This window comes from Syzygium oleosum, unplaced genomic scaffold (assembly GCF_021117445.2).
Source record: "Syzygium oleosum isolate NSW1041296 unplaced genomic scaffold, Sole_v2.1 Sole_v2.10, whole genome shotgun sequence".
NCBI lineage: Eukaryota > Viridiplantae > Streptophyta > Magnoliopsida > Myrtales > Myrtaceae > Syzygium > Syzygium oleosum.
In genome coordinates, this window is record NW_026607494.1 from 657733 (window position 1) to 684609 (window position 26877).

At 40.7% G+C, this 26877-nt stretch overlaps 3 protein-coding genes, 1 non-coding gene and 1 pseudogene across 4 annotated transcripts; 2 read left to right on the forward strand and 3 right to left on the reverse strand.

The window, feature by feature from the left end:
• The first annotated feature begins 1514 nt into the window (after positions 1-1514).
• LOC115692412 (kinesin-like protein KIN-5C) lies at positions 1515-9433 on the forward strand. Its single transcript, XM_030619251.2, has 23 exons — positions 1515-1682; positions 1859-1988; positions 2759-2917; positions 3018-3367; positions 3455-3593; positions 3687-3784; positions 3872-4028; positions 4680-4749; positions 4871-4947; positions 5206-5259; positions 5344-5424; positions 5502-5613; positions 5692-5778; positions 5872-6047; positions 6194-6355; positions 6489-6596; positions 6722-6880; positions 6962-7045; positions 7135-7340; positions 7419-7520; positions 7617-7726; positions 8164-8315; positions 8853-9433. The coding sequence occupies exons 1-23, from the start codon at positions 1624-1626 to the stop codon at positions 9048-9050; spliced, it is 3030 nt and encodes a 1009-aa protein (XP_030475111.2). The 5' UTR covers positions 1515-1623; the 3' UTR covers positions 9051-9433.
• Positions 9434-12777: 3344 nt separating this feature from the next.
• LOC115692415 (ubiquitin-60S ribosomal protein L40) lies at positions 12778-15526 on the reverse strand. Its single transcript, XM_030619254.2, has 5 exons — positions 15339-15526; positions 15102-15188; positions 14910-15012; positions 13020-13086; positions 12778-12926 (listed from the first exon to the last, which is right to left on the reverse strand). Exons 1-5 carry the CDS (start codon positions 15439-15441, stop codon positions 12900-12902), a joined length of 387 nt encoding a protein of 128 aa, XP_030475114.1. The 5' UTR covers positions 15442-15526; the 3' UTR covers positions 12778-12899.
• Positions 14131-14221, reverse strand: LOC115692436 (small nucleolar RNA snoR109). The gene has a single exon (XR_004007111.1). It is a non-coding gene; the product is annotated as a small nucleolar RNA snoR109 (small nucleolar RNA).
• A 509-nt stretch (positions 15527-16035) lies between the features above and the next one.
• Positions 16036-19595, reverse strand: LOC115692429 (uncharacterized). Its single transcript, XM_030619269.2, has 5 exons — positions 19283-19595; positions 18945-19183; positions 17268-17380; positions 16585-16725; positions 16036-16502 (listed from the first exon to the last, which is right to left on the reverse strand). Exons 1-5 carry the CDS (start codon positions 19557-19559, stop codon positions 16253-16255), a joined length of 1020 nt encoding a protein of 339 aa, XP_030475129.1. The 5' UTR covers positions 19560-19595; the 3' UTR covers positions 16036-16252.
• Positions 19596-22555: 2960 nt separating this feature from the next.
• On the forward strand, positions 22556-24861 carry LOC115692433 (G-type lectin S-receptor-like serine/threonine-protein kinase SD2-5; annotated as a pseudogene).
• The last annotated feature ends 2016 nt before the right edge of the window (positions 24862-26877 follow it).

Sequence of the window (26877 nt, forward strand, 5' to 3'; positions counted from 1 at the left end):
AGTCGAGCGACTCAGGCAATGGCCATCTAGCTAGCGCAACTCTAGGCGATTCGCGTGACCCTCGCCGAGAGTCGCCCGGCCTCAGGCGATGGCTACTGGCGCCAGATCTAGCTCGCCGGCAATCGTAGGCCTTTGCCGGCTCCGGCAAAGGGCAGGGTAAGTTTTTTTTTTTAATAAAAAAGAAAATTTCCAAAGCCCTTTGCAAAAAAAAAATTGCCAAACACTACTTGGCCCAAAGTAGCTTCACAAATGATTTTTTACCGAACGCCATTTGCATTTCCATAAGGGGCTTTAACCTGAAGGTATTTGCATTTCCCCAAGTCTTATTTGTAAAGTTGAACCAAACGGGTCCTAAATATGTCCTTCTCGATCTTTCTGTTATTTATTACGGAGGTAATTTTGAAAAGTAAAAAGTGGGACAAAAACACTCTTTTTGCTTAAATACCTGTATGGATAGACGGGACCAAATGGTCGAAATGACAGAATTATGTTCCGGTCGAAAAATGTAAGGACCAACTTAATAATTAAAGTTCGAGGTCGAAATTTAACATCGACCAGAAGCATAGAGAACATTGCGGCATTGTCCCAAGTTATAACTATTAAATGGGCAATGAATAATAACTAACCAATACAAATAAAAAATGATTATACCAGTTATGGATACTGGATAAAAATAATAATTTATCGCATTGTTTACGTTCTATAGTTGTGAATGTTAATGCTCATTTATCTGAAAATAATTGCAGCAAGGTATTATTAATATAATATGATAACATCCTCCAAATATAAAATAATCAACAAACTTTCTTACTGTCGTTTGAAATTTTATTATGATCAACAACTTTTTTAATAGCGATCATGATAAAACAACTAGATCTATAGTACTATAATTAAACTAGTATTACAAGACTTAACTGGGTGGAAAGAATGCAATAAACGTTATGTCAAATTCATCGGAATTATTATTCCTCGTCAATTTCCAGATCATTATTGGTTTACTCGCGAACAAAAAGAAAATCCATTTCATTCCATTCGTTTGATTCACCTAATAAAAAAGCACGTAAAATTCTCCATTTCGTGCTGTTCTATGCTTTCTTCATCTCACTCCGTCGTACCAAACATATAAATAGTCCATTCTAACCTCAAAAATAATTGCAAACCTGCGAAAAACGGAAAAAAAGGACAAAAAAAAACATCCTCAAAAGAAGGCAACAAATAGGTAGCCGCACTCGAAAACAACGAAGGGCACGTATGCACAAAATGCACATGATCATCGAACCGCGACGCGCACCGTCCGATCGATTCGTACGGGGCCGTTGGATGGAAACCCCCCAAGCCGAGAGAGCGCCTTTCGAAATTCAAAATCCGGCCCCGTCCCGCTCCTCCCCTCGCATTTCACACCCCCTCTCTCTCTCTCTCTCCCTCCCTCTGAGTTTCGTGCATCTGCGCGCGCCTGCCTGTGCCTGCCTGCCTGCGTGCCTTTTAGAGAGAGAAAGCGAGCGTAGAGTAGAGAGAGAGTCTCTCTGTGCGTGCAGATCCAGAGGTTGAAGACGACGACGACGATCGAAGCGAAGCGAAGCAATCATAGGTTCCTTCGATTCGCCCTCCCGTGTCCGCTTCAAGATGTCCGGCCGCCACGAGAAGGAGAAGGGCGTCAACGTCCAGGTCCTCCTCCGCTGCAGGTACCGCTTTGATTCCCAGGATCCGGGATTTTTTTGGGTCGGGGGCGCTCCGTTTTTGGATCCGATTTTGCTTCGTTTCGATCGTTTGGTGCTGAGCCCCCCGTTTTTTTTTTTTTTTTTTTTTTTTTTTTTTTTTTGGTGTTCCTTTGCGTTGCTCTGTGCTTGTTTGTTTTTAGGCCGTTCAGTGAGGACGAGTTGCGGAACAACGCGCCTCAGGTGGTGACCTGCAACGACTACCAGAGGGAAGTCGCCGTCTCGCAGAACATCGCCGGGAAGCACATCGACCGGGTTTTCACCTTCGATAAGGTTCGTTCTTGATCTAGCTAATTCCATTCCCGGTTTCCTTTAATTAGCTATGTCGTTGTTACGTTTGGGTGGCGGTCGGGTCGGGTCGGGTCCGGTCTGAGAGGCGGTCTCATGGATGTACTGTTAGTGCCAAAATTATTAAGCTTTTGCTACTGGACTCATGCACTCTGTGGCCTACATACAGTATTATTGGATTCTTATGTGTAGACTCCCTCTTCTGAGGCTTGACAAGGTGTTTCTCTCGCAGCGATTGGTGTTCAATTTTGCACATGTTTGTAATTTCTTGACTTGACTGATTGTCCGATCTAATTACATGTTGAAAAGATAATAGTACCTGGCACGGGTAGGTCTTCTTCAGGAGTGAATGATTATCAATTTTTTAAACGAGTCCTAACTATTAGCTATGTCCACTTCTAGGTTGTACATAAACGTGTAGAAGAAGCGGCATTATCCCTTGTTCAGAAATGGGGTGTTAAAAAACAAGCAAATATGAGTTTGCTCTCTGTCAACTGATTGCTGTGAAGATCACATTTAACAGACAATACATTAGATTTCGCTTCGTATGAATTGTAGTCCTAATGAAATGCTGCTTGAGTTTCATGTTTTTCTGCATAATCTGAAAACACAGCTTTTAGTTCATCTTTGTCTCGATCACTTAATAATTTTCAGTTCAAGTATCTTTTCATTCCCCACTTCCGTGAAACAGATATATTGGTAGGTGGTGTCTTTAATTTGATGGTTACATGCTTCGTCTTGCTTCTTGCATGCAGGTTTTTGGTCCATCTGCACAGCAGAAAGATCTTTATGAGCAAGCAGTAGTTCCAATTGTAAATGAAGTTCTTGAAGGCTTCAACTGTACCATTTTTGCATATGGCCAAACAGGTACTGGAAAAACATACACAATGGAAGGTGAATGCAAGAGATCGAAGGTATTACGCCTTTTTGTTTCCCATTACCATCTTAATTATGAATTTTCTGCTTTCTGCAAGAATTGAAATTATAATCTGTATCTATGGTGAAACGTGGCAGAGTGGACCCAATGGAGAATTACCTCCTGAAGCAGGAGTCATACCTAGAGCAGTGAAGCAAATTTTTGATACTCTGGAGAGCCAAAATGCTGAATACAGTGTGAAGGTTACATTTATAGAGTTGTACAATGAAGAAATTACTGATCTTCTAGCACCCGAGGAAATTTCCAGAGTTGCCATGGAAGATAAGCAGAAAAAGCAGCTGCCCTTGATGGAGGATGGAAAAGGGGGTGTTCTTGTTAGAGGTATAGAGGAGGAAATTGTGACAAGTGCTACCGAGATCTTTACTTTACTTGAAAGGGGGTCCTCAAAGCGTCGTACTGCTGAAACACTGTTAAATAAACAATCAAGGTAAAAATAAAATGCTTTTCTTTCACTACGTTTTGTCATGGGTTGGTTCTATTTTACAATAAGACGTCGATTTTGGTTTTGATGTAGTCGGTCACACTCTTTGTTTTCCATCACAATACACATCAAAGAAGCAACACCAGAAGGAGAAGAGCTTATTAAATGCGGCAAACTGAACTTGGTTGATCTGGCTGGATCCGAAAACATATCCCGTTCCGGTGCTAGGGAGGTAATGACCATACAATCTGCACACGATTTGATTGATGTGCAATATTTGTTGTGTGACTCATCTGTTAAATATTGTGTATCATTCATTTGACAGGGTCGTGCGAGAGAAGCTGGAGAAATTAACAAAAGTTTGCTTACGTTGGGAAGAGTCATTAATGCTCTTGTTGAGCATCTTGGTCATATTCCTTACAGGTATAAAGTGATTTTGAAATAATATAAACTCTGACGTGCTACACTTGTTCCTGTCAAATGTGGCTGATTGAGATGTCCTTTTCTCAGGGATAGCAAACTCACTAGGTTACTTCGGGATTCTCTCGGAGGAAGAACTAAGACCTGTATTATTGCGACAGTTTCACCTGCAGTCCACTGTCTGGAGGAGACCTTGAGTACCCTAGATTATGCGCACAGGGCAAAGAACATTAAAAATAAGCCTGAGGTCTGTTTACTGTCACCTGTATTTCATGTTTAGAAAATTTTTTCCTTTGGTCAATTTTTTTGTTCTTTTCGTAGTCTACCTTTTAAGTGCTTGGAGCATTTCGATTCATGTTGACCCTTTTCCCCTTATTTGCTATGGTTGGGTCAGCTCCTGGATGAGTTAACATAACTGCACCTAGATTTTCTTCTCCGCTTCAGTCATTTATTTCTATTAGATGAAGTTGACAATTTTAGCTGTTTTTGGTTCTGGTTTGTCTCCCTTAGTCTAAGACATGATATTCTAGCCTGCAATATTCTTTTTGTTGAAGCAAGTATGAGCTCCTATCGCACTGGTGTTCTTGATTTGTGGAATAAGGAGCCCCTCATGTGGTTGCGAGGAGGTTGAACATTGTGAAGATGGTTCGCATGTGAATAGGCACAATTAGCTTGCACTTGAAGAATATTTAATTTGAATAGTATGTAGCGTGGCATTCTTAAACTTTACAAAGAATACTATTGAAATAACCATAAGAATAATTCATTCTTTTCAACAACCCTACTTTCAAAAGGCAATTATACATATTGTGATGCTTGATTCAAAGTCAATCTTCATTCTATTTATAACTTGCTACTCATGCTTGCTCTGGGGGATGACCACTTGTGCTCTGCGTAGGTAAACCAAAAGATGATGAAATCCACTCTTATTAAGGATCTCTACGGTGAAATCGATCGTCTTAAGGCTGGTGAGAATCTAATCCACATCCATTCTTGCTGGCATTTGTCTTGGGGTGCAAGTTGTTGATTACAGCAATAGCATATAGTGGGTTGAGTTAGTGTTGTTGATCAGATGCTTCTATTTTGTAGAGGTATATGCTGCACGAGAGAAAAATGGTGTTTATATTCCTAAGGAGAGGTATTATCAGGAGGAGAGTGAAAGAAAGGTATTTTTTTCTTCCTAATCTTGACTTTTTCATGCTTGGATTTCAGAAGACCTTCTTTGTTTTAGGATATAATATCCTGTGATGCAATGCATGCTAAATGTCTATCCCCTTTTCTATGGAATCTTCATTTCAAGACCAGCTGTGCTTGGTTTGGACTTTTGAAGATGTTTTTATCCTGCTTCTCATAGTTGTCAATCCTGGGTCTAACACATCTTAAATGGAAAATTCTTCTCACTCCTTTGATGACGTCTGTTTCAGGCTATGGCTGAACAGATCGAACAAATGGGGGTTAATATGGAGACCCATCAAAAGGTTAGTTTATAACGTATTTTCTTGAAAAAAGTTTGGTTTGGCATCTTGTGCGATGTTATCCTCATTCACCATCTGTTGTGACAGCAATTTGAGGAATTGCAAGAGAAATATGAATGTCAAGTTCAACAATGTTCTGACTTGAGTAGCAAGCTCGATGCAACTGAGGTTAGTGATGTTTCATTGTTATGGATACTGTTCAATCCTTGTGCTTTTTTTCTTATTCAGCTGGTCAAATATTGCAGAAAGATCTGGAGCATACGAGTAAAGTGTTGGCTAACACCAAAGAGGAACTTAAGAAGTGCAACTATTCTATAAAGGAGAGGGATTTCATAATATCAGAACAGAGAAAAGCAGGTATCTTATGAGGCTTCTATTCTCGAGTGGGTCTTGTATTCAAAGAGCTCTTTTCTTACCGATTTGTTGATTTTACAGAAAATGCTTTGGCTCATCAAGCTTGTGTTTTGAGAGCTGATTTGGAGAAATCTCTACAAGATAATGCTCTATTATTTTCTAAAATTGGTAAGCACTCTTTTACTGGAATAGAGTCGTTTGAATTTGTAAGGCTGTGTACGTGTTGCATTAACCTGATGCTTCTGGATGTGTACCTTGTAGATAGGGAAGATAAACTCAATGCTGATAACAAATCTGTTGTAAACAACTTCTTGACTGAATTGGCGAGGCAAGTTGCTTCACTTCGCATTGTGGTGGATGGATCACTTTCTCAGCAAAATGAGCACCTTGATCGTGTGGAAAAATTCTGCCAGTCATTTCAACAAGCACACGAAAGGGTAGGAAATTTTTTTTTATTGCTTCATCTGTTCCACAGTCAAGTCTCCCTAAAAATGTTGTTTCTATATATGGGGCGAGACTAGTAATGAATCTCAGCTTCTTTTTGTTAAAAGTATTTTGTTTCTTACAAAAATTCTTTTTATAGGCGGTTTTGAATATGAAGAAGAAAGTTACAGCTTCGAGGGCTATGTACATCTCTCATATTGAGGCGCTGCAAAATGTTGTATGTTTACACAAGGCTAGCTGTAATGCAGGATTGGACAACATCTTATCCTTGGCTTCTTCCGATGTGCAATCTTCAGAAGAGGTTTGCAGCAAAGTTTGACTCCCCATGCCTTATTTTGGTTTTATGCTGTATATAATTCTAGTGGTACTTTATCAAGCTTGTGGATCTTTCAATGTTATGCAATGTACTAAACTGTTTCCCTTGCTTGTACTAGTTTCTGACATCAAAAGATCTAGAAGCAAAAGCTCTATTTGATGATCTCCAAAGCACTCTTTCAACACATGCGGGAGAAATGGCACACTTTACGAGGGAACTGCGACAGGTGTGCGCCTTTGGATTTGTCTGCTCTGTTTCTGCTTTGGTGTATTAAATGGAAACTGCATTCCCCTCCACTTGTTAAACTGTGGTTGTCCATTGAATTCTACCCCTTCGTGTTTAATTCATCAGAGATTTAGCGTCAGCATCGAGCACACCAAGGACATTTCTGAGTACACTAACGGATTTCTTGGGAAGCTTATTGAAGAATCTAAGAACCTTGAGGGCCATGCAGCACATATTGAGGAAATTCAAATGAAAAGTATTGCTGAGTTTCAGAAGGCTTATGAAGTAAGGGAACTGCTATGCCTGTGAATGATAAGGCACTATTGAATAAATTATTGACTGAATTGTCCAATCATTATTATGCAGGAACAGTCAAAATCTGAAGAAGAAAAGCTTCTAGCAGATATGACAAATTTAGTTTGTAATCACTTCCGTCGTCAGAAAGAAATGGTTTGTCTTATGAATTGCTTTATATCTAAATAAATTGCTTATACTTCTGGTGCTTCCTATCAAGGTGGATTGATAGTTAAAAATTGTAGGTGGATACAAGGCTTGTTAGCCTTAGGGAAACCGCTGCTCAGAACAAGACATTTTTGGATGGGCATGTTTCTTCGCTGGAGGGTATTAGTACAGATGCCAAAAGAAAGTGGCAGGAATTTTCTTCTCAAGCAGAAAATGATGCTAAGGATAGTGCTGATTATTCTGCTGCCAAACATTGCCGTATGGAGTTACTTTTACAGCAATGGTAATGTGCTTGCTATCCATGGTACCGTTTTAATATCAGTACCTCATTCGGTCTTTGATTTTATTTCAATATGGTTAGTGTAAGCACTGCAGAATCAGCTTCCAAGCATTGGGGTAGCACTCGTGAGGCCATATCTGAGATGGGTAATAATCATGTTTCCTCCGTGAGGTCACTCATAAGGTTAGTTTAGGGGCTTGTTAGCTCCTTGTTTTGTGAAGAGCTCTTATGTGTTTCCGTTTTAACCGATCTAAGACATCTGTAAAATTGCCTTGGCAGGGATGTTTCTGATAGTAACGAGCAACATGATGTAGAGATTGGTGCTGCAAGGGATACAGCTCAGCAAGATGTGGTCAAATGTAGTGAAGATTTCATTAAGCATGTTGACAGTGAGTATAAGTCCGCTATAGATAAGTAATCTGGGACAGCGGACTCTTCCCTTTTATTCCGTTTGTTAAATTTCTCATTTGGCAACAATCTTGAAATTACAACTGCATTTGTGATTAGATTATTCTTACTTGTCTGAATTAAAATTGTGAAATCACCAGATGCTGGTAATTGCTGCAAACATTTTGTATGCAAGACAAGTTTAACAGTTTTTAGAGGAAAAAGTACGAGTTAATGGAATTGTTCTTGAAATTTCTCTCCAGTTGATTGAACTTTGTTTGTTCTTCTATTCAACTCTCAAGTTTTATGTAAAATTTAGATTGCTGTGGCACAGTTGCATGTTTGGGGAGTGATGACTTGATAAGGTCCATCTGAAAGTGCACACTATCGCCGCAATTATTACAGTTCTATATACGCATTTTTGTTATGATTTCCACAGGTGTGTCAGTGCAAGAGCGAGAATCTATATCGGGTATTCTACAAACGGTCCAGGCACACATGCAATTGTTGGAAAGTTTCCGTGAGGATCACTCTGGCAAAGCTTCTAGTGTCAGGGAGAAAGCAGAAGAAACTTTTCAACATCGCTATATGGTAGCCCTACTTTCGCAATTACTTACTAAATTTGAATATTGACTCTCTATCCTCGATATGACTGTCAGTTCTGTGATAATATGAATACTTTAGCTTAAGGTATATAAATTGGTTACTATACCTGAAGCAAAGTTCTTAAATGTCCGGTCTAATTTGTAATGTATAGCATTTCGTAACCAGACTATTTATTCATTATGGTTTTGCAAGTAAGTTTTCCTCATTTGAAAAGCTTGGCAAAGCCATCTGTTTAGCGAGTTTTTGCACTTGGAAGAATCAGGTTTAATACAATAATGACACATTAAGGTTAGTTCTGAAAATAAAGTAGTGATGCGAGTGTATTGACCTAGTACATGTTCTGAGAGCTCTCGTCTATCGTGGTCATGCTCTTGGATTTTGATTGATAAATTTTATCGTCAATATAAGCCTGCACTACAATTCATTTCTAGGTTTGGCAATCAAACCTCGTAAGGAGCTTAGTTTCCCCAACCCTGACTGCATATGATGGATAATGATTCAATTTGTGCATTTCATATACAGGACTACAAGCCAAGTGGTACGACGCCAATTAGATGTGATCCGGAAGTTCCAACAAAAGGAACTATCGAGTCACTCCGGGCCATGCCAATGGAATCTCTTGTTGAGGAGTTTCGTGAACACAATTCATATGAATCATTTGATGGGAAGGAATTGAAGCCATCTCTAATACCACGCTCACCCTTGACGCAGGTCAACTAAACGTGTGGTCTTCTCATCTCATTTTTATGGAAGTTAGTTGGTGGCCACATGAGGATCTGTACTGTTGATGTACATTAAATATCTGTCACTTGAGGATTGTAAGGATGCGAGATAGGTCACTGGAGCAGAACGTGAATGCAGCAGGGCTAAGAATAATTACAGTATTAAGGATATAGAAACTTATTTCTTCATGAAGTTATCTGGCAGTTTTAAGCGTAGGCTTCTCGCTTATGCTTAAACAATTTATATGTAAAGCTCCTCTAGAGTCGTATAAATCTTCTGTGTAATGTAACATTTTTTTGGCTAGTGAAACTGGAGGCGCATAAAAACTCCATTGTGAATTGCTTCAACTCAATTAATGTCATTCAATTGAATTTCTCCACCAGTGAAAGTTCGGGAATATGGTTTCATGCTGGAAACCAGAAATGCGTAAGTGAATTTTGTTTTGGGGCCTGAGAGATTGTCTTATCATTAGATAACACTTTCCTCTGACCTGTATATAAGTACATAACATCATTGTAATATGTCCACGAGTTTTCAGTTATTTCTGTGTTCTCACGTGAAAGAGTGGATGCGAGACTTCATAAATGTATCCTCATTTCCTTCTGTCTCTGCTCTACTTGAAATCTGGAGAGCATGAAGGAGCATTTGAGCTTAAGTTGCATCCCAACAACACCAGTTATCAAGACACTGATTGTTCAGTCGCTTCGCTTTAAGTTACTTAAGAAACAGATAGGTAACAAAAGACCATGTTCTTAGAGGTCCTCACATAATTATCTCAAATGTAACCTGAACGTTTCTGTGACATAATTAAACATCCTAGTGGAAACTATGAGTGTCATTTGTGGCATATGTTTTGACTTGGTTAGCGGTTTTGCTCCTCTGACCTCCTCAACGATACTACATTTGTATCCTCTTCGGTAGAGGAATGCACTTTCAACCTTATTCAAAGTTTCAAAACCATTTTCTGCAGTACAGATAATGACAAGACTGTATTTTTGATGGAACGCATTACAATTGGCCATCTCCATGACCTCTGTAGACACCTCAAATTCGAATGAAAAGATGTCTTGAGAAGATTTGTAGGGTTTGTTACAGAAGTACCGTTTAGACAAACTACCAGTCCAAAGAGAAATTAACCATCGATGCCAACAATCATTACAATCCTTACTATAAGTTTGCTAAATCTTTCTCAAATCCTTCACTGATTCTAGTGATAGAGCTTCGGTAATCACGAGTCACAAAATTGAAGTCATCCATAGCAGGGGAAAAATGGGTGGAATGGGAGAGATATTCATAGAGCTAGCTAGTCCTTTCAAGGATTATATGAGATATTGCTCTGTGATTAATATGAGCTTCATCGAATCAAAATTTACTTGGTCCAGCCTCTGACGACAGAGCCGTCATTCTAGGAAGGTTATATAGAGCTTGCGGCAACACAAGCGTAGACTTAGCTTTGCTTGAAGCAACTCTTTTTCCACTTAATGCGCATGGATCACCATCCAAATTTGCTGAACTTGAAACCGGGTGGTACCAAGTCATCCCTCTGGACTGTTCTGTTTTTAACCTATGAGACTTGGTGAGAATGGCGGCGGGTATTCGAAGAGCCATGAAGACTCACCCGAAGAATTCCCTGATTAATCTTGAGAGGGAACTTAGAGAAGAATATCAATTTATCTTGCAGCATGAAGAAATTATATGGGACTTGAAATCCAAGACCGATTGGTCATGATGGATGGTGAGCATAATACGAGCATGAAGCTTAGAGAATTTGAGACTACCTCAGTTTCAAGAGACGGAGATGAAGGAGCATATAGAACGCAGAACGCCAGTTTAGAAATAGTACTCAGCTAAATACTACCATACTTTTCAGTCACTGGACATATGAATAGCTACAGCTTGGCACAGAAAGCTAACAGCAATTGGGAGCCAAAAACATCCCAGTTAGCAGAGAGCAGCTGTCTCTGAAACTGCGTTTTAGATTTTAATTGTCTCAAAGAAGTGTCTGACTATGAAATGAATATGGTTTATGGGACCGCAAGCCTCTTAAGGACCCCAGAGTACTGTCTTTTGAGAAACAATGGAATGTGGCTGAAAATTCTATTTGATAGGCTAGGGAGATATTTGCTAACATTTGCCTCCCTACTCTCCTCAGTGATTTCCTCTTCTTTCTCATCCCTAATGCAGGAGCTTGAAATTCTTAGACCAGGTTAGCCCTATAAGTTTGTGCATTCACCCTTTGCACTTTCAATATTTCCAATGAACTCCTATTTACGCAGATTGCCTAATCAAGTCCCAACGGGCACTACATTTGACCAAATCCAACAGATGCGGCCGTTGGTAATGCCCGAGTGTGACGTATCCAAACATTTTGCTGACGTGGACACTACCGTCAGAAAATTAAAGAAGATAAAAAAAGGTTGCTCTTCCTCCTCCTCATAGTCCCTCTGTTTTTCAGTATGTAGTTAGGTTTCGATCTTGCAAAATAATGTGCATGTCACGGTCCGGTGTCGTCCAACGGCCTTGTCAGCTTAATTTGGCCACATTTGGTGATAGAAGGATTTGATTAGACAATTTGTGTAAGTACAAAGGACTTGATTAGAGTAGCTAGAATTAGAAAGATTTGATTAGAAAAAGGGCATAAAATATTTCAGTAAAATTAGCATAAAATATTTTGTTAAGGAGACTCAGAACATTCTGTGGATGGTTTGATTAGGTCTTCAGCTAGTTTTAGTCCGGAAAACCTGATGCGGTCATCCTAGCAAAGAGTACTTTTGCATTGCACAAAGAATAACCAGAGCGAAAGGCCTTCTTCGCGAGAGAAGTTTAGTTAGAAAAAAGCTTATGCCACATTCAGATGTGATTTTCGATGAAGGGTCCTTGGACTGTTCAGTTTTCCTCGATTCCAGATGGATCTCATCATCCTGAATTGTATTGGTAATTGTAATGCTTCCATCATTTCAAGATGGACAAATACTCTGAGCCTTTTAACCATTGCAGCAAAACAAGGGGATCCTTTCTCCCTTTTCATATCGCGTGAAAGCTTAGAGATTTCGACCTTACAGTTAAGAAATAAGAGTGATCCATCACGGGTTCCAGAGCAAATCCAGTGAAGGTAGCTATTCCTAGCTATGAATGCAGATTGAGGACTTTCCTATGGAATCTTGGGAAGTAGGAAATGAATTTGATGTAACTCGGGTCAGATTGATGCAAACTCTCTGCCAAATGTCTATCCTCTGGGGAAGGAAAAAGGTTTGCTGGTAAGAGACAACAGGACAACAACGAGGGGGAAGTCAGGAAATTGGGGAGGGCAGCTTCAGAGGGGAAACAACCATGTACAGTCCCAAGTGTTGCAGATGTTTGTGATGTTAGATAAAAATACCTGCATGCATCAATTCGGATTATAGTGATGGCAGAGGTCCAATGTGCTTCTCAAAAGCCATTTTTAGAAGACTAAAACCCGCTACTTGATTTTCATCCACCTTTGGCATTCAGATCTGCTTTCTGATATTTTTATTGAGAAATGCTAACCGAGTGGATAAGGCTCGTTTCTTTTCTTTTTCGCCGAGGAGAGCAGTATCCACTCTTGATCTCGGAGACTTAACCAGGGGAGAATCACTTTCTCTCTTTGCTTTTTTTCGGTCGTGAAGGGAGAATCACTTTCAAACATTAAAAAGGTAAAAACGATCTCATCTGCTAAGGCCCCAAAAGGCAAAAAGCAAAACCATGCCCAAATGAATTCTTCTCGGTTGAAACAATGAAAGTAGTCAACTAGTCATCAACACAAGCATTACTTCAATGTAAAACAAGATGCTCTGCAACAGTAAAGAGTAAGTAACCACCTAAAGTCTACTTGATCTTCTTCTTAGGCCTCAGCTGCAAGACAAAAAGTTTTGATTACTTTCATGGTAGAGACGCCAAGTTCAATAAATGGAGAGAAAGAATACAAGATTAGAGAAACAAGCTAACCTGATTGCTGTGACCACATTTCTTCTTGCGGCAGTTCACAGCTCTCGGATGCAGGCGGGCATAACATCTGGCGCACAGCAGACGGCATTACATGATAGTATTACCAAAAAAGGGTAAAGATGTACAGAAATTAACGCAAGACATTTTAAGAACACACAGAAGATGGATAAAGCAGCCATCGCCTTGAGACATCCATTGGATTGTGATTAACCTCAAATTGATAGTTAAGGACACATGGGAATGGCACTTAACACAGTTAACTGAATAAAAGGAGCATACACACAATCATGTGGGCTTCACAAGAATCGACATTAATGTCCTAAAATTGTAGATGCAAGGTGCAACCACAGGCAGCAGGGAAAGGATAGGATATTTCAGTATCGTCACATGTATCTATCCAACAGAAATCAGAGTGAAGTGGTCAAATTTAACACAAGTTCTTATGATTATCACTGAATATGTATACCCTCAATGACAAATATAATTGCCGAATGCTGTCCACATACAGTAGCAAACTTCCTAAACCTCAGATGGATATGACTACTATGAACCCCACAGGAATGAGATTTCCCATCCCCATCTAAGCTGTCCATCTTAATATTGCTCGTCTCTTATATGTCCTCTGGATTCAGAAACAAGCCCAAGACAGGTTTCTCTTTTAAAATATGTGTTTTCATAATAAAATAGATGTATTATTTCATAACACAAGTAGAAATTAAAGACAAGACTTCACTAATGATTAAACCACATATGTACCATTAATGAAAATCAACTGAATATAGTCAAAGCCCAGCTGACAAAGTTCAAATGGAAATGGCTTTTGGGAACTAAGATGCCCTCCATTGCACTTAACAGCAAGTGAGGGTTCAACTGATAGTCCCATTTAAAGCAGCAGAAAATTTGAAACTGACAGCAGCAAAGCAGCACCAAATGTCACAACAAATCCAAGATTTGACAAAGATCTGAGCATCAAACTACAGAAAGCAGGATAGGGAAGGAAGAAAGTTCTAAAAGCAGTTCTGTGGAAAAGATCTAACAGATGCTATAGTGGAATAAATTCTGATTTTTATTATAGTAAACCGGAAATAGCAGAAAAAAATTCCAGAAAAAGGAATGTGAGAAGTTCGGTAAGCAGAATTGTCGATGGAGATGGACAACAACCGGCCAGTTAACTTCTCAGCTGTTGGATCTGGCTACAGCCGCTTTGGCAAATTCAAGATCAAGGGCACTGATTAAATCGATCACACGCCCTAACCTTGGTACATGTAGCCTCAGATCTCAGATGAATCAGAGCAATAGCATTTGAAAGGAACAAAACCGTTTCATTTATGGAAACATCAGAATAAGGCAAAATAATTGAGAGAGAGAGCGAGGTACAGAAGAAGGTCTAAAAGGAGTTCTATGGAAAAGCTCTAGCAGATACAGTAGTAGAACAGAGTTTGAGAGAACATGTCCTGACAACTAACAAGAATTCTAGTCTGAGAACATTGTACAGGCCAAACAATAATCCACCTTTTAAGATTTAGAAGGAAATAGAACAACAGCCAACCGACTCAATGATAAACCAAACACCAAGGACCGACAAAAAAGTGTCGACCAGAAAGAGAAGAATGCACATCCCCAGGAGAAAATCATCTGGAACTGATTGAAACCGGACGCGAAACCACTAAAGATCGATAATTGTTATCGGAAACTAGCATAACCTATTCAGCACTGTTCCAGCTAAGACGCTAAGTATAGTACCGTCCTCATGCTCAAAGCTCATTTTTATCCAATGAATCAGCTCAAGTCTACTCTAACATTTCTAGCATTTCAACGATTCAATTCCAGTACGAACAACCTCAGATGATATTGGGCACCAGAATAGCGAAAAAAAAGCAAAGAACTCACTTGCGGCAGATCATCTTGTCCTGATTGTACTTGCGAGCCAAAGCCATCAGAGAAGGCTCGATGATCCCTCCGCGCAGCCTCAGAACGAGATGAAGCGTGGACTCTGAGCCAAACAACAAGCAGAGAACATCAACGTCTCCAGCTCGATGCAATCAAACAACAACAACAGAGCACGAAGGAAAGCAAGAGCACCTTTCTGGATGTTGTAGTCGGCCAGAGTCCTGCCATCCTCGAGCTGCTTCCCGGCGAAGATCAGCCGCTGCTGGTCCGGCGGGATTCCTGCTCAGCGACATTCGAACAAAACAAAAAAGCAAACGCATCAAAATCACGGAAATCTCGGCGCGAAAACCGAACCGATCGTTCGCCGATCAGTTCCGGAGCAGAGGCGAACGAGAACGGAGGCTCCGCCGGCGGCGGAGGGGGACGGACCTTCCTTGTCTTGGATCTTGGCCTTGACGTTGTCGATGGTGTCGCTGCTCTCGACCTCGAGGGTGATGGTCTTGCCGGTTAGGGTTTTCACGAAGATCTGCATCTTCGCTTCCTCTTCTCTCTCTCTCTCTCTCTCTCTGCGCGTCTTCTCGGCGGTGCGAGGAGGAGGGAACGGAGAGGTTGAAGAGAGAACTCGAGGGCTTTTATACGGGCTTCTGCCGGAGCTAGGGTTTTGACTCTCGAGTCCCCTCTCCTTTGACCCCAACTTTCTTTGGGCTTCTTGATGGGCCGACCAGACCCCATTTTGCAATTTCTTCATTCTTTTGCATATTTTCCACTTTTGGCCCTCAAAAACTTGCCCTAAGAAAAATGATTTCTCATTTTGCCCCCTTGGACTGTCGGATTTCATTCGGATCGCCGCGCATGCATTCTCTTCGTGTCGAAGGCGAGATTTAATTTGAGATGAATGTATCATAAGTTTATCGGGTCAGGATTTTCTATGACATGAAAATTAATTTGAGATAAATGTGGCATTAGTGTACCCAGTTAGGGATTTAGGACAGTATTATGCGGAAAAAGGAGAAAAAGAAAAAGCACAGCAACATCATGAAGAGCAATCACCATTACATGTCATTATGACCTGCCGTTGAGACTAAATGAAAATGTGCGCATTCGCCATATCCAAATGACCGATTATGTGAATGAAAGAAATGTCAATCAATCTGAACTCCGTCTGCTACATGAAAAGAGGATAAATAAGGCGCTCTGTCGCGCCGAGACAACATCAAGATAGGACAGAGATTTATTCGTATCGAAGCGGGACTTCCCGATTTCAATAGTTACAGGCAAGAATGGAAAAGCCACTGGCTCCGCACCGGCAGGCGCCTGGGGAGTCGGAATCCGGTAGGGCGAGGCTAGATGGACGTGAACTTTGGAGCCACGATCTCGAGAAGCCCCTTCGGATTGTCCACGTGAACCCAGTGGCCAGAATTTGGAAGAACATGAAGTGAAACCTTCCCTTCGGATCGGTCCCTTCCTAGACTAGAAAGTCTTTCGAGCCGTTGTATCACGTCCGGGTCCCATCGATCGCTCTTCTCTGCACGCACAATTGCTATTTCCGTGGCTTTCGGCGGTTCCTCCAACAAAGACCAATAGGAGGTCTCCCTGATGGTATACAAGTCACCTTATATCACGCGGGAGGAGTGCATATTCACCCACTTACATGAAAATGAAGGCAGATAATTACCTGTACGAATCAAACATCTGAACGGCACCTTCCAGACTAAAAGCCCACGTTTCACGATCTCCAGATTTCTTGAGGTTGCTGCCTATCCACTCTGCTAAGGACTTTGAGAAACCGAGTTCCAGCATGTGGTTCACCAGCCACCTGAAGACAAGAACATCAAAGACAAAGTTCTTAGCACCCCCTTAAATATTGTGTCTAACTCTGCAATTTCAGATGCACACTGTGATAAGGGGAATCCCACATGATGATTGTTTTTTTATTTTGGTCGAACATCATGATTGTGATTATACTCAAATAGAAGCTAGAACAACTCAGACAAATTGCAGACAGATTATCAACTTAGTGTCCTCCACTGAGAAGCATTCGGATTTGTCTCTTCTTCAAATGGAGCAGCTTTTGGGGTAAAATTCTGCAAAACCCTGCTTACGTGTCTATTACTGGACTATATCCAACACAAATGACAGCAAGGAGATACACATGTCCCTTCTCAAGATGATGTGAACTTAGAAAACACCTTTCAAGGGGTATTGAAGTCCTAAGAACAACTCTCTAAACACTTCTTCTTGCTGCACAATGTCTTCATTTGCATTAACAATTTAGATGACTAACAAAGAGAGAAAAAAATGTTGAAACACGAAAACTGTGACTACAACATGCCAGCAAAGGAAGAAGGATAATACTACTTTCTCGATGGGATTGTTGAAGGTAAACTCTGCAATGTTTTCAAAACTTTTTCTACTTCTCCATCACTATTCTCTGACTTTACTTCTCCCGGGACAGAATCCAGCACACACAGCTGCTCTGCATCAGGAAATAGGAATAACTAAAGAGCTTTTCCAGCACATTAGCTACCATAAAATGTAGAGACGCACAAATAACAATTAGGGTCACTCACACAAACATTTCCGGTACCATTGACATCACATGGTTACAAAATTGGAAAAAGTAAATTATACCATTATGGCTAGAATTACAAGGGACTCAATAGGGCATCATGTTCAGAATATAGCACAGCATGGTCAGCATAACAAATCATGCAAGACCAGAAAACAGAAAAGGAACAAAATAAAAACGCCATAGGCCTGTCCACCATTTTTATTTCACTAGCAGATGTGAGACAATTTCCCTAAAAGCTTAAGCTAATCAGAAACGAATATACCATGCATATCAAACATATCTCTTGACATTTTCCATTGGGTGTAAGCTAGACCTTATACACAAAACATATGATGCGGATGTTACAACATCAAATAGAGCATCAAAGACACCGAAAACAAGAAGACTATACCAGGGAAACTTGCGCGAGGGAGTGCTAGGATTTAAAGTCTTGCAGGTGCTCAAGACAAACAAATTCTCCCATTGACTTGAGTATCAGAAAACTGAACCCTAGCCTATCAAGCAAATATTTTCATGCCAGACATCCTGTAAAGCATCATATATACTTTCTCTCATATTCAATTGCTAGAACTACTTTGAAAACGAAACACGTACAAGCAGTACCACCTTGGCACTGTTTCAAAGAAAAAAATTCTCAAACTCTGTAAACCCAACAGCATGACTGAAAGAATAAGACCCAGGGGAACATTCACCTCATTAGTGGCCATGAAGCCGACGTCGAATGCTTTTGGGGGTGATGAGACATATTTTATCCACATCGTCAAGTAAACAAAATTGAATTCCAAAAGTGTCATTCCATATTGCAAGAAATTTTGTAGTATGGAGCTCAACCATGCTTTGACTTTTACAATGAGGTAAGCAATTCCTAGACAAAACCCATGGAATGGCGCGCTTGGAAGCAACTATTGGATTAATGGAAGAACCCCTCCATTACCATTCCCCATCAAGTGCATAGGGACATCTTATATTCTGCTCACTTATAAATGAAAGACAAGGATTCCAGCTTAAGAAACATATTACCAGAGCTTGAACACATCAAAGACAAATATGTGTAAGACCTGGAAAGGATCGACAGAGCCTGAACTCGTGTCAAAGGTATATCTATTAATCCGTCAAGAAATGGCAAGTGCTCTACAACAATGAACTTCGGCATGAGTTTAATTCATTGAGTTGTCAAGTTGCATTTTTGGACCGCTGTTACTCAAATAATCTTTTCTACTGCTTTCAGTATAATGGATTTCCTGCCCTCGATGAATCCCATTGTACAGCAATAAGCATTATCTGCAGAAAATGACTGGCAATTTGCTCTAGTCAAGAAAATCTAAGGGCAGGTAAATTATCACTCGCTAAGGGCAAATTACTGAGCTGCGGAGCCAGACAATCACTATAATTCGAGACGCAGCCATCAGAACAGAAAATCGATCACTTCCAAGGTAGAGAAATGACGAGGAAAACACGCCTACCAGCCTCGGACATGCGGCGGATTCGCCATAGTCCCCGCGGGCGCAGCTCTGCGCGAACTGCAAGGCCACCTTGCCGCCCATGGAGTGGCCGATCACGGCATCCGGCCAGGCCCACCCTCGCGACCTCACCAGATCGGCCAAATCCCCGGCGGCGCTGGACATGTCGTGAGGCGGGCCGAAGCCCCCCAGCTCCGCCGATCTCCCGTGGTTCCTCAGATCCACCAGAACCATCCTCCACTCTGCAGCACCCCCAAAGAGCATTGGAAATCAAAGAGAAAAGAAGAGAAAGACTCCAGTCCTCCGCGAAACGTTCGCAGAAAGAGAGGGAGAGAGAGTACCGGAGGGAGGGGAGGCGGCGGAGAGAGCGGAGGCCAAGGAGCGAGAGAAGGATCTCCAGTTCCTGCCGGAGCCGAGGAGGCCGTGGAGCACGAGCGCCGTCGGGGCGGCGGCGGCGGCGGGATTGTCGCCGGCGGGAGGAGGCCGTACCTCTTCGTAAGCAAGGGTTTGCAGGGACCGGGAGGAGGAGCTGGTCGGCGGGGAACGGTGCGGGCTCGGTGAGTCGAGGAACCGAGTCAGGAGGCGGAGAGACCGTTTGTTTCCGAGAGATGTCGCCATGGATGATCGATCCCCCCCTTCGTGTCGGAGCCCCGACGTTTCAGGCTTGATTTTACGGTTTGTTGTCGATTTTATTGAATTAAAATTTGTACAAGGGTGAGAAAAGCGCCAAGCGTAATTGATGAGAAAATAGGATTGATGAAAAATCCTAAACTGATATATCTGTGATAAACTTACTCCGAATTAATTTTTTGATTACCAAAAACCTCTAATTGGTACACCCGTGATAGATTTACCAAGAACTGATATTTTTACCACTAAAAACCTCTAATCGGTATATTTATGACAAATTTACCTCCGTTAAATTGGATTAATATCGTGAAAAACCTTAAATTGGTAAACCCGTGACAACGGACGGGTGAAACCCTAAATTGTTACACCCGTCAACTAGCACTTGTCATCTAATTCAGCAATTTGATAGTAAAATTTAATGGAAACTAATAGAAAGTAAATTTGTCACAAGTGTACCAATTTGAAGTTTTTTGCTGTTAAAAAATTAGTTTGGAGTAAATTTGTCACAAATGTATTAGTTTGGGGTTTTTCGTGATATTAACCCGAGAAAATATTAGGCAGTTTTAAAATGCCATGTTAGCGGTTGGCGTGGCATGTAATTTCTTTACTCACATCTACTCGCAAATTGACAAATGTCCAAAAGACAACATCATTATTTAACATGAAAAGGAAGTCATTTTTCTAGGAAAACGATAATATTTTTCTGTGTTTGGGTGAAATCTGAAAACGAACTAGGAAATATCTTCTATTGTCTGGTAAGGTAAACTTGCTTTTATTTTCCTAAAGTGATAAGCATTATTCGTTTGATATAAGGGATACACATGCTAAATCATCAAATTATATTCCGAGTGCCGAGGACAATGGCTAGAGCATCGAACTAGGCCTCGAGGTTCTCAAGCCCAAGCGCTGAGGTCTTGGTAGTAGGGCTGGGATTTCTCGAACTGCCAAAATTGAGTGCCATGGGGTAGTGCGTTTAGTTTTCTGTAATTGAGGTTAGTTTCCACATGATTTTATCAAGGTTATGGAAGAAAGATGTGTCAACTTTCTGATCATGTGTTTCTTCAGCGCTTTTCTTAAATCCAATTTGATGTTGTCTTAGCTTTGGTCACGGACTTTGGAATAAAGTTGTACCCGTCCTTTTTTTAGCTCCTCCAACTCGAGAGGAGTATTGAAATATATTTATAGATATTAGTCAGTAGTAGGGGTGAGCATGGTTCTAGAGTAGAACTTGGAACCTGATAATTTGACTGGTGGGAACCTGTAGATTTCAGGTTCCAAGGTATGCAGGATAGGTTCCAAATTCCAAAAATTGAGGAACCTATTTCGATGGGTAAGTTCCAGGTTCTAGATAGGTAGAACCTGGAACCTGAAACCTAAATAAATTTTTTTGAGTTTTTTTTTTTGTTTATGTCTTCACGTGATTCTGCGATGTTTCATGGCATTAGATGATAATTGTATAATATAAAACCACTAATATGAGCTTTTATTTTTTGACTTGTTAGCATTTCATATTCTTTGTGTGTCTAAATATAAGTTATGATCAGTGGATCATAACAACAAATGGTGATCATTAAAGGTGATGATTCACTGTAATTATTCAATTAATAATACATGTGGAACTTGGGTAGATCCTATAATCCACTTGGAACCTGATAGAGTAGGTTCCAAGTTCCAAAAAATGAGGGACGTATTCTCATTAGTAGATTTCAGATGGAACCTGTATGGAACATGAAATCGCTCACCCCTAGTATTGATTCACCCAATGACTTCTCATTTTAATTGTATTTATTTAAACTGTAATGTCAGGAAAACTAGTCTTTTGTATTCTCTTTGGTTAATGACAAACTTGTTGATTATTGTTGCGTTCATTTTCTTTTTATTTAATTAAAAATGAAATAAATAAAAAAAGAACCTATTAGACCCTGGAACCTACCCTAAAACCTATGACAGGGTAGGTTCTAGGTTCCAGGTTCCGATGAGTAGGTTCTAGGTTTCAAAAAATGAGGAACTTGTACCCGATGACAGGTTACAGGTTCCACCTATAACCTGTAAGGAACTTGGAATCGCTCACCCCTAGTCAGTAGTTAGTAGGTAGTCATAACTCATAAATAAAGAAATTTGGAGATTTTGATTAGGGTGTCTCGTATTCTATAAATAGAACCATCAACGTACTCTTTTATTAAGTTTTGAGTAAAAATGTATCCTTATAACCATTTTCTCTATTAAAGATCTTAAAATATTTACAATCACCTTTATTGAGCTGGCGAGAGCCCATTACTCTGCATTCAGCTTTACTTGTTTCTTCGATGGAATCGACTATTGTAAGCTATAATTAGATTTCTGAATGTTTAACGAGCATTGATTGATGCCTTCAACATTCATGAGTGAGGGGGCGTTTTCTGTTAGTTGTGAAGAGAATAGGCTAGTGATGATCCTCTGATGTTAGCTTGTCTTCTTCTTGTGTCGTACGTTGCTGTCTGCGCTCTCAAAATCATGCATTGTTCTTTGGAATCGACAATCAAGAACAACCATTTTCAGTTCCGGTCTTTCCTTTTGTTTCCTTTCTCGAATTATTGGATATTCGGCGCCCTCGCACCGGCACATTGGGGGCATCTACATCTAGTGCGTGCGCGAGGATTTGTCCTGAACATCTTAATCCAGCGATTCCAAAGTTCTTGGACTTGTCCATGGAGCTTAAAACGATTGCACTCTCTTCTCTAACCTCGAGTTCCAGTTTCATTGTTTTCATTCTGCTCCTCGTTCCTGTCTCTGCTTTCTTTGATAATTCCGATCCCATGTTCACCTGCTGGAGCCTTTGCTCTTTCCTTTCCCTTCTCCTGCCATTCTTTTCCAGTTTAGTCGATGCTCAAGCTTACAATGCCACTGCAGGCCTTTCTACTACGTGGATAGCTAATAATCGTCTGCAGCAAGATTCGTTTTTTCCCCTATCGGCCATTCTTCTTAGAGAACACAATGGCTCTAGCATGGCATTCGCATGTGGCTTCCGCTTCTTTCCCACCCCGAAAGCTTTCTATTTTGGCATTTTTATTGGTTACAGTAACCAGAATTTGGGAATTGACCAGTTACCAGATCCAATCGGGGTGTGGTCTGCTAATCGAAACAATCCTGTTAGTGAGAACGCCACGTTGGAGCTCACGGCAGAAGGAGATTTGGTATTGACGGATGTTGATGGGTCAGTGGCTTGGTCTACCAACACTACTGGTATGTCTGTTGCCGGCATGAACTTGACACACGCCGGCAATCTTGTGCTCTTTGATAAGAACAATGCCACAGTGTGGCAATCCTTTGATCACCCTACAGACTCACTAGTCTTTGGGCAGAAATTGAAGGTGGGGCAGAAATTGACCCCAGGTACTTCCCCAATGAATTGGACCAAACAAGGTTTCCTTTCACTTTCGCTGACTCCTAGTGGTTTATTTGCCCAGAGAGACTGATCCTCCGCAGGTTTATTTCCATGTTCAGGTAAATTTCCCTAATACAAGCGATGACTCCAATTATATTGAATTTATCGAAGGAGCTTTGGCATTGTTCATGAACTCCACAAGAAAGGGGTCTGTGCTTGGTTTTGATTCATCTTTGCAGTACATGAAGTTTGAATCTGATGGACATTTGAGATCATCTCAATGGGATGGAGTGGATTTAACTGGAATATATGAACTTTTTACACCAGTTCAAGGGTATTGTGGTTATCCAACGTTCTGCGGTAAATATGGAATTTGTAATTTCGATGGGCAGTGTAGTTGTCCAACATCGAGCGACGGGAAAAGCTACTTCAAGCCAGTGAATGATAGAGATTTTAAACTTGGGTGTGCAGAAACTGTTCCGTTGTCTTGCGAAGCTTCACAGTTTCAAACCTTTTTGGAGCTTAATGACACTTCTTACTTCACCTATGACTCGGACCCGCAACTTACCCCAGATCTAGCAAAAGTAGATAAAGAGAGTTGCAGAAAGGCCTGTGCCAACAACTGCTCATGCACAACAGCTTTTTTCCGGAATGATTCAGGTTCTTGCTACTTAGTATCTCAAGTATTTTCCCTTACATACTTGGAACAAACTCCTAGACATTCCATTGCTTTCATTAAAGTACATAATATTTCTAATGAAGCACCTTCTCCTGGAAATAGCAAAAGGTCGAACACTCTTAAGGTAATAATACTCTGTTCCAGCGTTGGGTCACTCATTATCTTGACCATTCTTTATGTGGTATTAAATATTCTAGTTCTTAGGAGGCAAGAAGCCGATGAAGTTGAAGAGGACTACCCAGAACAACTGCCCGGACTGCCTACAAGGTTCAGTTATGATCATTTAATAGCCGTCACTGAGGGTTTCAGTAAGAAGCTCGGTGAAGGAGGTTTTGGATCTGTTTTTGAAGGTACTCTAATCGACGGCACAAAAGTTGCAGTGAAACGCCTTGATGGGGTACGCCAAATCAAAAAATCTTTTCTAGCTGAGGTTGAGACTATTGGCAACATTCATCATGTCAACTTGGTGAGACTCATTGGACTTTGCGCCACGAAGTTTCGCAGGCTATGAGTACATGTCCAATGGTTCTCTGGATCAATGGATCTTTCGCAAATCGAAAGGGTCGTTCGTGCTTGACTGGAAAAAGAGAAGGAAGATAATTTATGACATAGTCAAGGGCCTAAATTATCTCCACGAAGAATGCAAATGGAAGATAGTTCACATGGACATTAAACCCCAAAATATTCTCTTGGATGAAAACTTTAATGCTAAGGTTGCTGATTTTGGCTTGTCTAAATTGCTTGATAGGGACCAAAGCCAAGCGGAGACTACAGTGAGGGGAACCCCTGGATATATGGCCCCGGAGTGGCTGAGCGCAACAATTACTGAGAAAGTGGATGTCTATAGCTTTGGTGTGGTAGTTCTGGAGATAATTTGTGGAAGGAAAGTATTTGACAGCTCTAAGAAAGAGGAAGATAGTTATATACTTGATGTTTTTAAGAGAAAGGCTGAAGAAGGGCGACTTTTGGATATGGTTGATAAAACTTGTGAGGATTTGCAACTACATCAACCCCACGTGGTCAATATGATGAGGATTGCTGCATGGTGCTTACAAGGGGATTTTTCCAAGAGGCCTTCCATGTTGATGGTCATCAAGGTGTTGGATGGAGATATGGAAATTCCAGATGATCTAGGTTATGATTTTTCACATCGCACCTTGAATATTGATGTAAGAATTGGTAAGGAGAAGGTTGATTTTGGTGCTACAATTTCTGTGTTACCATCAATTCTATCTGGTCCACGGTGATCTTGCATTTAATGTTACTTCTGTTTCTCTTTTACAGTGTCGTTTGAAGTTTATGTTCATTCCATGTTGTTGTCAGTTTGCCGAATTGCACTGTAATATTTTTATGTGCTCGACGGTACAAAAACCATTTCCTCCTTATTTTTGTGGATAGTGAATGCAGACGATGATGTACATTCTACTTCTAGTCATTGAATTGCATCTCCATAGACAATCAATTGTGTTTTAGTCAAAGAGCTTAAAGTGAGGTGAATTTTCTTTTCTTGGCGAGGAACCTTATGCAAAGGAAATGCTGGAGTCACATGGCATGAAGGAACTGAATGTAGCGAATTTAGTCATCATCACTGCCTGAAATTGCCATGTATGGAAAACCTGTTGATCTTCGTTGGCCATTTGTGTCACTTGAAACATTGTACTACACAAGACAGAAACGCCTGAATCTCTGTGTTCGTGAAGCTCAATTTGGCTCTTACAATCACATTCCCAGTTCTGGTGTTGGTCTCATTCTATTGGAGTCAGAAGCTGTAGCACTACCCTTTCTCCCCTCCAGTAAAACCGCAACCTTGTCATCTAATTACTGAGGTCATTGACAGAGTGAAGCGCTAGCAACAAGAGCTCAACACAAGTGATAAAACCAAAATAAACTAAAGAGAATGGATCAAGGCTAATATGGAAAGTGAGAGACAGCAATATTCGCCGATACAAAAGTAAAAAATACAGACTGTGAATCGCATAGAAGGCACACTGAGAACATAAGATGAGCACCATTTCACAGGCTATACGATTACTAGTTTCAAATAACAAAGTTTCCGAAAGATTCCACGAGAGTTAGCTACGACCTTGTAAAAGGAAACTCATTGTTTTGTTCATTCTGCGTTCTTGGGTTTGACCGTACTGGGGGTTGCCTAATTGCACTGCGATGGTTTTGACAAGCTCCGTGGGATGGCGACTCTTTTTCCCTACTACTGCAATATGTCATATATCTCTGCCTTCTCTTCGAATGTTCTTTGATAGAGGTCTGAATTATAGCATTGTTGTCTTCGGCATTCATGGTTGAAGGAGTGCGATGACGAAAATAAGCCATTGATATGTCCTGAATTCTGATGATGCTAGCAGTTTTTTGTTTTTGTTTTCGGATTCTTTCTTGTTAACTTATGTAAATAATGTTTGCTCGTTGTCATTAACAATCAAGACGAATTATTGAACTTCGATGTTTACGTTTCTCTCTTGAATTTTTATAGATTCCGTGCCGTCTATCCGCACATTGGGTGCATCTACGTCTAGTTTAAAAAACGGAAGATTTTCTGAATATCTTGATCCAAACAATTCTGAGTTGTTCCTTACCAAAAAAAACAAAACCAATTCTGAGTTGTTGGACTTTTTAAGGGACCTTCAAATAATGCCAGTGTCACCTTTTAAGTTTTAACCTCGAAGTTGGGTTTCCTATTTTTATCATTTCTGTTCTCATTGTTGTCCTGCTTTGTTTGATCATTCGATATCATATTCACACTCTGCCGCCTTTAGTCTATCCTTTTCTTTCTTCTGCTACCATCCTTTTTTCAACTTAGTCTATGCTCAATTTTAGGATGATCCAACCGCAGGCCTTTCTGCAGTGCTGATAATTCTGTGAGGTTCCTTTATGCTCTCTCTGCCTCGATGCCCATTCGTTTGCAACGACCTAATGGCCTAGGCTCGACATTCGCTCGTGGCTTCCACGCCCACTTTGACTGCCCAGGAGATTACTATTTCGGCCTTTTTATTGTTCAAAGCAACAAGGGTTCTCTTGTTGATGATGGTTCAACTCCAGTATTGGTGTGGTCCGCTAATCGAGACAATCCGATCGGAGCCAATGCCACCCTATAGCTCTTGGCGGAAGGAGACTTGGCACTAGTAGATGTCGATGGATCCACAGCTTAGTCCACCGATGCATGATGAGGTGTGTTTCGAGTGACAATAGGATTTTTTGATAGATAATAATCACCACCATGACATAAAGGACACGCAACCAGCTAATAATTA